We start from the raw sequence: 13,344 nt of genomic DNA on the forward strand, positions 1-13,344 counted from the left end.
GTGCAAGGAGTGCGCCCCGTAAGGATAGCCACCCAGCGCAAAAGAAAGCGCAGCCTGCCCAGGAGTGGCACCGTACACACGGAGAGCTGATGCAGCAAGACAATGCAAGAAAAAGAGACATAGATTCCTGTGCCGCTGACAGGAATAGAAGAGGACACAGAAGAACACACAGCAAGGACACGGAGAACAGATAACGAGACAAGATGCGGGGGGAGGGGAGAGAAATAAAAAAAAAAACTTTAAAAAAATATTCAGAATAGATTCACTTTAATAAATTTTGACTGTCTTTGAAACCAAATCAACAGTTAGGTACACTTTGACGAAGTATACAGTTAACAAAAAACTAGTGAAGGAATAGATTTGGAAGAGTCTAAGGAAAACCTAGGAAACAAGACTGAATTGACCAATACAAAGTCAGTCTCATGTGCTGAGTCCTGTTCCCTCTCTGGAAGTGACTTTGTATCATGATTTCATCCTAGAATGGTTAGAAATTAAACATATGGATAAGTTGCATCTTATTTACAGTATACGTTAATTTTGTGGTCCAACTTCTCCCTGAAATTTTCTTGGTTAGTTCCAACATTTACCATGGAGATGGACAGACACAGCTGGAGGTTTAGGGCCACCATGAAGTTAGACAGCCTCAGGTTCCAGAAAAGAGACTGAACATTTTAATTATAATTCAGCCTTCACCTGTGTTGTGTGCTTTTGATTTTGTCTTAACATGTGCCTTAGAACAAGCACCTTATGTCTGGGATTCAAGTGGCTCCCACAATGTCATTTTTAGTTAGTTTTCATTCCAAAGGATTTGAAGCTGCATTTAATCCTACATCACAGATATAGGTCTCAATAGACAAAGCGCACAGAAATTTGGATTCTAATAATACCCTGGGCCAGGTTATTCTGGGGTACCTATTTAATTTTTCTGCTAAAGCTATACAGTCCTGCTGAAAAGGGGCTTATATTAATCAAGTGTCTCCTCAATTTCTTCTGCAATATCAGAAACAACTTCTATAGGTAGATGTTACAGTTTCTAGGCATACAATCTTTCCAAGATAGGCAGGGGCCAGAAAATTTGTTCCTTCAGTTTTTCGCCACCAATTAAGTCTAAAGTAAAAATAATTCTCTTAGGCACTTAAAAATCTGCATTTGCTTTTATTTACATAGAGATGCTGCTTACACTATTCTCTGATTAAAAACTCACATAAACCACCACACAGGGAAAAATAAATGAATAGTTTAGCAAAAGTTCTGAACCAGATCTACCTAAGAAAATCTCAATAATCTTTCTAAGTAGTAAGACTACTTGGTAGAGGGGAGGGACATTTTAAGCCTTTTCTATTTACAAGGATTTTATTTAGTCAATATTAGTAATTATACTACTGTGCCACATGATATATTAAGGATGTGATTGAATTAATAAAATGAATCAACCTAAATATTTGACAATATGGAAATGGTAAAATTATGATAGAATATTATATAACTATTAAAATTATATTTTCAAAAAGATACTTAAGGTCATGGAGAAATGACAAGGATTTCATTCTAAGGGAAAAGAACAGGATGTAAAATATATATGACATAAGTTTGTAATTTTGCTTAAAATATGTTTATGTAAAGGATAAGAAAATATACCAAAATATTGACAACAGTTGTTCTCTGGGTGATTTTTATTTTCATCCTCAGGATTTTCTGTATATCCTCAATTTCACACTTTGAACATGGTGTTATTTTTACAATAAAACAATAATTATTTTAGTTATTAAGACTCTTCAAGTTTCAAATTTTGTTCCAGCATATGCTTCATTCCCCTGGAAAGTTCTTATCAGTCTTATTATTATAAAATATATCCAGATGGCATTTTTCTGGGCAATATGCTAGAACCGAGTTTTTTGTGACACACAGTCCTACTCTCTGATGAATCTAAAGTGGAATAATATATCTCTTTTTATTGTTCAACACTTTCAGTGTTGGTATGACATATATAATTAAATATCACTATTTAATTTGGAGACATGATATTTTGTGTAGCATAACCAAGGATATGTCAAAATAAAGCACATACTAATGTAAGACACCACTTTAAAACAAAGTAACCAAAATAGTATCATGAAATAATAGAAAAGTCATTAAAAATAAGAGCAGAAAGAGTTTCTCACTTGCCAGCATCACTGAACTATTCCTATTAAGAATAAAGAGGGAAAAGGATTTGGCTCAACCAATAGGGTGTCTGCCTACCACATGGGAGGTCCAGGGTTCAAACCCCGGGCCTCCTTGACTCATGTGGAGCTGGCCCACGTGCAGTGCTGATGCGTGCAAGGAGTGCCCTGCCATGCAGGGGTGTACCCCGCGTAGGGGAGCCCCATATGCAACGAGTGTGCCCTGTAAGGAGAGCCGCCCAGTGTGAAAAAAGTGCAGCCTGACCAGGAATGGTGCCGCACACACAGAGAGCTGACGCAGCAAGATGATGCAACAAAAAGAGACATAGATTCCTGGTGCTGCTGACAAGAATAGAAGCAGACAAAGAAGAACACACAGCGAATGGACACAGAGAGCAGACAATGGGGGGGGGCAGGGAAGGGGAGAGGAAAAAAAAAGGATAAAGAGTGACAAGCGAGGTCTTGGACACCACCTCAAACATGCAATGCCATCACAAATGTGCCTGACATAGCAAAACAAAACATCTGGTTTTGGATATTAAAGCAAAAGACTAGGAAATACTCGCTTTCCACCCAACGTGGAAAACAGGAAACAAAGAGATGAGTATTTTTTCCTCTAATAAAAGTAATTTGTCTTGTTTCCTCTAAGGAAAAAATTTATCCTTTTAATGAAATTAAAGAATGTTATTCATTAAAACATATTTGCTAGCTTGAACAAAAGAAAAATTTAGTTACCATGTAAATCAGGAAGGCTGCGAGGAAATAAAGGATGGCACAAATAACCCTCTGTCTGGTTTCTATACCACTTGAGCATTGAAAAGGTTCCACATTTTACTCTTCAGAAAAATCTCCAATCCAAACGACTGCATTTCCATTGGATTTTTATTTTAACACTAATAAAAGTCTACCTGCAGTTTTGTCCTCCATAAACATGTCAAAAGCAATCCTCCCGACGGGGCCGGCGTCTGCGGGCGAGCGCTCGTGCTGGGGCACTGGGACACTGCTGAAGGTGTCCAGCATGACGGTCCTCTGGTCGGCCGAGCCTGAGATGAGGACATTGTCGATGGCCCAGTCGTTCTGATCCAGGCCATCGTGCCTTGGCTGCCACCACCGGAAACGAGTGGCAATCTCTTTAGCATCCGGAGGGAGAAGGATATTCACGAATCTATAAGAGAATGATGGATGACAAGGGTGCAGGAAAAACCCTTGTCAAAGGAGTCAAAAATTTAACAACCAGAAGTAAGATACTGTGTATCGCATGCTGGGGGAGGGAAGACCATTAGCTAAAATATATATATTTTAAAACCATGATAAACTGGCTTAATTTTATGAAATCTCAGAAGCCACTGAATGGGGGAAATAGAACAAATTCAAGTATCCTTGACCTATCCACCTACTCTACCTGCCCTTGGGCAGATCTTAGAGGGACTTCACAACTCTCTACATACCTAGGGATCCTTCTGGATCTGTAGGACTGCACGAGGGCTAGAATATATAAACTTTGGTAGCTATAAGCCCATATTGATTTTTTTTTCTGTCCCCTGGGGTTAGTTTTATCTGTTTCTTTCCCCCTTCTGAAGGTACCTTGTTTTCACTCTACTCCCAATGGATGCGACCAATTTGCTTGCAATATGGATTTGGGATTGTAGGACATTTAGACCCTCCACCTGAAGACAGGAGGCTGTATGTATTAATTACTTTATCAGTTGCCCAAGGTTGGAAACGTATGAAATGTTGAGTGAGAACCATGTGCTAACAAGCCCCACATACTGTCCCTGACCCAGTCACTAAGGACCAACTGGAAAAACATGGCTCCATTCTCTAAAATAAACTTTGACCAGCCAGTAATAACGTCTAAATATGCCTTAATCACAATTATGCACTTTAAACCCAGGTATGTATCAAATTATTCTTGAACTTATATCTACAACTTGTAATGCCGATCAGGGAAGATAATTTTCTTAGATGTGCTATCCTTTGCATAAAGCACTGTCTTTTTAACTATGCCAATCTAACCTCCTCTTAATTTCACAGGCTGCCTCTTAGTGTTTGTGCCCCAGGACAGAGCCAACCTGCCCAAATTCATCAAATGGAAGGATCCTTAAGCTAGGGGCGTCCATGACAGTCCGTTAGTCTTTGTCTTCACACTGAAGAGGTTTCATTAGTTTGGTTTCGTGTATACAATATCTCTTTATTTTTTATTTTTATTTTTTTTATTATTCATTTTTAAAAAAATATTACATTAAAAAAATATGAAGTCCCATTTAACCCCACCGCCCCCACCCCCCACCCCCCCCACAGCAACACTCTCTCCCATCGTCATGACACATCCATTGCATTTGGTAAGTACATCTCTGGGCACTGCACCTCATGGTCAATGGTCCACATCATAGCCCATACTCTCCCACGTTCCATCCAGTGGGCCCTGGGGGGGATCTACAATGTCCTGTAATTGTCCGTGAAGCACCACCCAAATGTGGGGGTAAGAGAGGAGTTTTGCGAGAGTACACAAGGATGGATATAAAACATGTAATATTACACCAAAAACATATAGGGTATGACAGACTAATAAATGTAAACCATAATGTAAAACATAGGATAACTAAAAATTTAGAAATCTGTATATCCTAAAGTATGGACCACAATGTAAGCACAGATGTCACCTTGTTTGAAAGCTATTGTCTCAGAGTCTGTACATCAGTTTAAGTAAATATGATATGAATAAGTTATAAGATTATCGCTGTGGAAGGGAAAAGTTTTATGGTGGATGTGTGGGAGTACTGTATATTGTATATATGAATTACTGTGATCTAAGGCTCTTGTGAAGAGAAGCTCAATAATTAGGAAAAAAGAAAAGAATATCTCTTTATTTTAGTTTTCCTTCCCCTTTTCTCTTTTATGTCTTCCTTGGGATACAGTGGCCAGAACAATATTCCAGATGGGGAGCAGCCAAGAGCCTGTCAAAGCTTAGATGCTTTTAGTCAATTTCCAATACTTGGATTTTAAATACTTTCATTGACTATGCCCATGATGTGGGCACACTTTGGGCAAGAATAGTATTAATGAGTTGCCACTGGGAAGAAAAGTGTATGCTAAGAATCCTCGACAATTTTCTGTGTGGTTACTAGCAGTTTGTCAGCTTGGAGACCATCACTCTTAAGGCAAATAATCTTTGTCAAAGTTCTTTTTATCATGCTTCTCAATTTTGAAGCTCATCTGCTATATATATATATATATATATATATATATATATATATATATATATGTTATACTCATCTTGTGAGATCTCCCTATAATTTATCTTCATTGGTTTGGCAGGTTCAATTAACATTGTAAAATGTATTAAATAGTATCAGAAATCTATCGATTCCTGGGAGGACACATGATTCATGGCTTCTTCACCCAGAGCAAAGATCTTTTATCTCTATTTTTTTCTTTCCTGTTCCTAAATTAGTTTCCTTTCTCTGATAAAAACTCAACCACATTTTAAAAGCCTTTGGAGTGGAAATTTATCTAAGGCTTCTTAAAAGTCTATATAAATTATGACCAGTGTTTCTCACTTGGTCAATTTATTTTCTTCTTCAGAGAACTAAAGTAGATCCGACAGTTACGCTTTTACCTTAACTTATCATTCCTCCCTTAAGTGTTCAGACTCATACTTGAGAGTCTTTAGAAATTCTTCCATAAAGATCCAGAAAATGGTTTACTTGTTTGTTTTTTCAAATCTCTTGCTAATAGAGGAGACACTTCTGCACTATTATACTGTATACCACTTAGTTTCTTGTTGGATTCCTTTATTTACCCAACTTTAGTGTAAGTGTAGAATTTGCTTATAGCAGAGATTGCTGATACGTCCTCAATTGCCATTCTTCTTTATTCCCAATAATAACTTTATTATTCCTTAATAATAGCAGCCCCTATTTTCTAGCAAGACTAAGAGTCACCCAGAATAAAGATGATGCTTCCCAGTTTCCCTTGTATTGAGTGTGGCCCAGTGACTAAGTTCTGGCTAGCTGAATGTGAGTGGAAGGATGTGCACCCTTCCTGCCCCATTCTCCTTCCTGCTGGCTGGAACGTGGAGGAGCTAGAGTAGCAGCTTTGGACTTGGAGGTAAAAGCCACATGTTGAGTATGGTAGAACAACAAGATGGAAGGAAACAGGATCTCTGGTGTCCGTGGAGTTGCTATAGCAGCCCTGTACTATTTTCTTCTGTATCTAATTTATGTAAGAGAGAGATAAATTGATTTAAGTTATTTTGGGTCTTCTGTCATTCCCAGTTGAACTTATTATTAACTATTATAATGAACATAAATAATCATTTCCAAGATTACTTTAATGGCTTTTATTTATCCATTTTCTAGCCTTTAACTGGCTCAACATGTACTAAGGTGAGCCAGGCATTACTTGATTGAGCTCCTCCCTTCCACTCCCCTCCCATCCCTTCCCCTCCCTTCTTCTTTCCTTCTCTCCTATTATGGATTGAATTGTGCACATGGAAAAAAGTTATGTTCAATTTGGGGAAGAAGTCAGAAAATTAAAATCTGAATCATCGTATTATAGAGTTGTAAAATGTGAATCGACCTTGTAAATGGGCATTACCATTCGAAATTGCTTGGTCTGAAGAATATCTTCACAGCATAGCCATGTTCCACTAAGGAGATGCTAAATTTGCAGAAGTTTCAAGAGCCTTGGAACAGATTTACAGGGGAGCTACATATGTACATTTATATTTTATTAAACACCTATCTGTGCTAATAGTATTGCACTAATGTGGTATTTGCAAGACCAATGCTGATACTGTGTCTCTGCACATCACTCTTGATTGGATTGTTTTGAAGACAATCTCAAGGAACTAAGATTTTAAAATAATTTGATTGGTTTGAAAATATACCATAGCCTTGAAGGAATTCCTGTTACACATGAAGTCACTGAGTTGTCTATATATATATATATATATATTTGCACTGGGCAGCTCTCCTTTTGGGGCTCACTCCTTGTGTGTGGGGCTCCCCTATGCGGGGGACACCCCTGTGTGGCACGGCACTCCTTGCACACATCAGCACTGCGCATGGGCCAGCTCACCACACAGGTCAGGAGGCCCTGGGTTTGAACCCTGGACCTCCCATGTGGTAAGCGGACGCTCTATCCATTGAGCCAAATCCACTTCCTGAGTTGTCTATATTCTTCTCTTGGTCAAGGTTAACAATTGCTAAATGATTGCAAAGTCACTTAAATACATTTACAAAGCCATTTTATACATACTAAACGGAGGCTACAACAATAATGTTTTACAAATACTAGCGCTTTTTTTCCCTCTTGCTCTTATGTACTTAGTGTTAGAAGGTGAAAATAATCTTTCTGCTTAGCATTCCTTAAACCATACCTGCAAGTAGACATGTTCAAGTCCTAACTCCTGGTCTTATTTGGAAATAAGATATTTGAAGTTTTTAGTTAAGATGAGGTCAAACTGGATTAGAGTGGACTCTAGTTCAATATAACCGGTATCCTTAAAAGAGAGGATTTAGTTATAGACAGAGAGAGAGAAGAGGGCAGGCGAGTTGCTATACGGTACGGTAGCCTAGCCATGGGAAATGAAGGCTGCCCTTCCCCTGTTCTTCCCCTCCTCTCTGTTCCCCTCTCGAGCTTTCTCCTTTCCCCTTTCTCTTCTCTTTTCTCAGTCTTTTTGTTTTATCCTCTTCTTCCCCTTCCTTCTCCTCCTTTTTTAATCAATATGTCTTTTTTCTTTTCAACAGCCTAACTTTTCCAGTTGGTCAGATTGATTGTCTTTTTGCCCAAAATGCTGAACTAAATGAACTTGTAATCATTAATTTATATGGGTTTTTGCACTAGGTCTGTTCATTATAAGCACTGTGATAGCTTACTTTATCTTATTCTGGGATTCAAAAATGAGTTCTTAAGATAAAAACCCCAACCAGTCTGATCTTCCTATCAGTCCCAGAGGTACCCTACCGATGAAGAAGAGTAACTGTGGCTCCTGAGATTGATTACTGGCAGGTCTTACTGAACCTCATTGCTGAATATTCTAATTATTAGGAGAAAATAGAATACAAACCCAGGTTTACTGTACTGGTCATAGAAAATCTCCATTAGCAGGATCCAGGTAATTCCTCCATTGACAGAATATTCTAAGAGAACACCTTGGTTACGGTTGTTTGGTGTAATCAGGCATCCATACATGAAGTAAAATTGGATAAACTCGGCATTAGTGAGGTTTAGATCCACTGTGACTAACAATCGACTACAACCCTAAGGAAAAAAAGCAGAATGTAAAAAAATAATGACAAGGAATTAAGTTTTCTCTGGCTTTTCTCTTCTATATATTTCTTTTGTAACACATGTCACAAGGTATTGTAGCACTGATTTTCTTCTCTCTCTTATTATACTAGTACCCAGCAAAATTTGAACTTTGAAATTTCAGTTTTAAAGACTTACTATCAGAGGACAATATATTCTAAGGTGATTTTCTTTTAGTTTTCATAAGCAAGATGAAAGCTGAAACTAGAACAACTGTTCTACATTTTTATCAAACTATTTCCAGTTTCTTCTGTACATTTATTAGATTTTTAAAAAGTATCAACTATTAAGGGAATGTTGAGATCACCATTTTAATATGAACTTTAAAAATGACTACCTCTGAAAATTTCATATAATTTAAACTATAATTACAGATAGTAGTTGTAATGCTTTTTACTTAACTTTTTTATTTTTAAGGAGGTACTGGGTATTGAATCTGGGATCTCACACATGGAAGGCAGGCACTCAACTACTGAGCTACATCTGCTTCTTTTACTTAAACTTAAAAACTTTAAAAAAATAATAATTATATACATTTTTAAAGACACATAAATCACACAAAATGTTACTTTAAAAAATATAAGAGGTTCCCATATATCCCACTCCCCACACCACCCACTCCTCCCACATCAACAACTTCTTTCATTAGTGTGGTACATTCACTGCATTTAATGAGTACATTTTGGAAATCGCTACACAGCATGGATTATAGTTTATGTTGTAGCTTACATTCTCTCCCAGTCCACATGGTGGGCTATGGCAGGATATATAATGTCCTGCATCTGTCCCTGCAATATCATTGAGGACAACTGAAGTCCTGAAAATGCCCCCACATCACACCTCCTTTTCCCTCTTCCTGCCTTCAGCAACTCCCATGGTGACTGTCTCCACATCAATGATATAATTTCTTCCATTGCTAAAGTCACAATAATTCTATAGTAGAATACCAGTAAGTCTACTCCAATCCATATTTTATTCCTCCATCCTGAGGATCCTGGGATGGCGATGTCTACTCTACCTCTAAATTGAGAGGGGGCTTAGATCTCACATGGCTGATGGATGGAATTCTCCTGCTTGCAGCTGTGATGGAGTGGGACTCAGATCTGGCCTCTCTACACATGCCTCTTCTGTCACTTTTTCTGAACCTGTGGTTGGCACTGGGGTTGGTGTATGCTTAGGAGACTTGAATCTCTGGACTGTCTATGTGCCAGCTGGGCCCTGAGCTTCAGCAGAGTTGCAACAACTACTCTCTGGTTCATTGGACTTACCCAGGCCAGCTAACAGGCAGGTGAAGATGGTCAACCACCACACCAGGGAACCTTTACTTCAACTTTTATAGCACATTTCAATTCTAGTTATATTAATTCATTAATGTTGGTAGGTAGATACTTCTCTGTTGAACCTATGAGGAAAACTAGGCCATCGGCCTCCTCTCCGCCCCAGCCAAGAAGGCTCCCTTGTGTATTTGCTCATTGTTTATGTGTTGTTTTTTGGCTCGTTTTGCTTGTTGTTGTTGTTTTTTTCCCTTAGGAGGCACAGAGAACCGGGGACCTTCTATGTGGGAGATGGGCACTCAACTGCTTGAGCCACATCTGCTCCCTGGCCATAGGATTTTAACAAATCACTTAAGAGTTCCAACTGCATTCTTAGTCAGTGTTGATGATTACAAAAAACCTACATGCTACTATGTCCTCTTGGGATAAAATATTGAATATAAATAATCTACTTTATTAGCATAAAGGTAAGCTCTGAGGTGGGGAAAGAAAGAGCTGACAATGAATTTATTATTATCTTTTAAATTACTTTGCCTATGAAGAGCATCTAATCATGGTATAATAAAATTCTGTTTTTAAACAAAATCAACTTTGCCAGCAAAATTAGAAGTTTTACAATTCTTCAAAAAAAAGTTTCCAACATCACTGTTGTCATTCACAAAATAAACTGTTATATATACAAATGTCTAGTAATTTTTTTTTAAAGATTTATTTATTTATTTTTCTCCCCTTCCTCCCTACCCCCGCCCTGGTTGTCTGTTCTCTGTGTCTATTTGCTGCATCTTCTTTGTCCGCTTCTGTTGCTGTCAGCGGCACGGGAATCTGTGTTTCTTTTTGTTGCGTCATCTTGTTGTGTCAGCTCTCCGTGTGGGCGGCGCCATTCCTGGGCAGGCTGCACGTTCTTTCGCGCTGGGTGGCTCTCCTCATGGGGCGCACTCCTTGCATGTGGGGCTTCCCTACGCGGGGACACCCCTGCGTGGCAGGGCACTCCTTGTGCGCACCAGCACTGCATGTGGGCCAGCTCCACACGGGTCAAGGAGGCCCGGGGTTTGAACCGCGGACCTCCCATGTGGTACGCGGACGCCCTAACCACTGGGCCAACTCCGACTACCAATTATCCTTTTTTGATAACTTATAGAAAAGATGAATTGTTAAAAACTTCAGACACAATGGAAGCTACTTTCCATATTTTTGGTCCTTAAATTCCAAGTCTGTTGCAAGTTCAAGAGTTTTCAGTTAAAGAATAATCCAAATAGAACATTTTACAAGTGTTTTCTCCCAGGATGGAAATTCATTTAAATCCTTTTTTAAAATGTGTACTTAAATATGCCTTGTACTGACACTACCCTGCATAATTAAAATGCTTCAACTGATTTGTGACTGAAAAATATTGGGAATCATTAGTATTTCCTGATTTGTATAAAGCTGCAAGTTCAGATCAGAGTTGTATATTTAGGGTGACTAACTCTACATTTTGATTTGCCAATTAAACTTCAAAAGAGGCTCTACTGTTGGGGGGAACTTAGAGGATAGTGAATAGTAAAATAAATAACCAGCAGCAAACACTCACCCCACTGAAATGGAGAGCCATTCCCGAAGCCACAGCCCCACACACGGTACTCAATTTCCCTCCGTTCACAGTTAGCCAGTTCTGGTTAGATGGAGCTCTATTGAAGTTGTCTTTGAGCTGGGTTGGAAGGGAGGTTTCTGGCTCATCGCAGTACAGGCCACCCCACTGCTCATCACAGCTGGGTGTGGAGAAAGAAAAAGGAAAAGTCAACATAAAACAAAGCCACCACAAGTGTGTTCCCAAATTAGCGAAGCCAAGTCTTCTCCTAGTCCACAATGATGAAAGGTTAGTTATCTTCACAGAGCTTGCCAGAATTCACTTGCTCTCCTTAACAGTCCTGTAGGCTGGAAAATGGCTGAATTAACTATGTAAAAAGAAGTGACTTGGGCTTTTAGATGGGGAGAAAGAAGCACCTTCAAAGAAGTTACTAAAGCTCTCTCTCTACTGGCTCTGTCTGGCTGAAAAACAATTGCAGCTGCCAAACTTAACTGGTAGGACCTAATAATTCATGTGATTGTTCTTTCTAACAGAGGCTTTGGGGAATTAGGAATCCAAGAGGCCATGTTCTAAATTGCAGAAAAATACTTTGAACAACATCTATCCAAAGGCCGTACTTCAGGGTGGAAGGGAAGAGGCATTAGAGGACTGGGTAGCTCCAGGGTCTCAGGGGTCATTCTGGATATTAGTTGGACTCAGAAATCAAAGGAGAGTCTACCCAGGTATGCAGAGCCTTGTGGCTAAGGGACCACGAATTCGCCATCAATATCTTCATTTATACCACCCCACCAAACAGCATAATCTCTGGAAATAAAACACAGAAGTTTCTTTTCAAAGATGCTAGGGCTAAGATTTACACACTAAGCTTCTCCATCAAATACACCTCGTTAATAGACCAGGCATTTATAGACTGTCTAATGAAAACAACATTGGAATATCAATTAAAATCAGGAGTAATGGATCTCGTTACATATATTCAGACCTAACTGAGAAAATGCTTATGATGTATTGTTTTCGGTCAGAACATACTGAACTCCTGAACCTCTTCTAATATCTTTTTCAAGGCTCAAGTGGATCACAGAAACACAGAAGGAAATAAAATATAGTCAATTATGATTCAGCCTTCTCCTGACAAGATAGCTATTGTTCAGTGCCTAATCTCTTAGCAAGAATGAAGATATAATATCCATCAAGTCTGCAGTGAAAGCAATATCTTATTTCAGGAAGAAATGTATAACCTAAGGTAGCTTGGGAGTGATTCAAAGCCAGTTTCAGGAAAGTCTCTTGGCTGGAATATGAATCAGGAGCTTTCCACAGAAGGAAGGAAAAAACGACTTACATGCAGTTTCCTTGGATGCACCTCCCATGGCCACTGCACATATCTATGCAGCCGTCCCCAATATAGACATTATCTATTGCCCATGTCTGCTGCTTGTCAAAAGGAGCTGGTTGATGCCAACGGAAACGAGTGGCTTGGGACCTTTGAAGGAGAAGAGTTATAATAAAGGACACAGTGGAAAAAAAAATGTTCTGGTGTGAGTGAACAAGTGCAGGGAGACGCACGACACTCGCAAATGCACACACATTCCTGCTCACATCCTAGAAAGGTGAACTCCATTACTGCACTGTTTGAAGCAGAATTTTGCTTCACAAAACCAAGGCAAACCGAACTGCAATAGCTTGATAATATATTCTGGTCCAGTGATTTTTCAGAACCTTGTACAAGCAGACTGAAACAGAATCTGAAACTAACATTTGAAACAGAAGCCCTAGTGGATCAATAAATCTGAAAATTTGTGAACGAACATTTGCAGAGAGATACCAGAGCTGTTGCTGACTTGTACATGCAAATGAAGAAAAGGAGCCTGTCCTTGAGCAGATGTCATCCTTGGGCATTTGACTTGGGAAGAAGGATAAGGGTTAGATTTCAGCCCCCACCTGCTCCCCAAGGCCAGGCACCTTTGTACAGTGGGTAAGCTGTTCTACCTCACCCTGCTGTCCAGAGTAATTCTGAGGATTGAAAGCT

At 39.2% G+C, this 13,344-nt stretch overlaps 1 protein-coding gene across 1 annotated transcript in view; it reads right to left on the minus strand.

The window, feature by feature from the left end:
• The window catches only part of RELN (reelin), a 516,519-nt gene that overhangs the window by 30,968 nt on the left and 472,207 nt on the right, over positions 1-13,344 (minus strand). The window contains exons 47-50 of the mRNA XM_058297120.2: positions 12,658-12,798; positions 11,322-11,499; positions 8,236-8,429; positions 3,071-3,327 (exon numbers count right to left, since the gene is read on the minus strand). Of these exons, the coding sequence (XP_058153103.1) occupies positions 3,071-3,327; positions 8,236-8,429; positions 11,322-11,499; positions 12,658-12,798 (770 nt within the window). The remainder of the gene's footprint in view (positions 1-3,070; positions 3,328-8,235; positions 8,430-11,321; positions 11,500-12,657; positions 12,799-13,344) is intronic.

This window comes from Dasypus novemcinctus, chromosome 5, assembly GCF_030445035.2.
Source record: "Dasypus novemcinctus isolate mDasNov1 chromosome 5, mDasNov1.1.hap2, whole genome shotgun sequence".
NCBI lineage: Eukaryota > Metazoa > Chordata > Mammalia > Cingulata > Dasypodidae > Dasypus > Dasypus novemcinctus.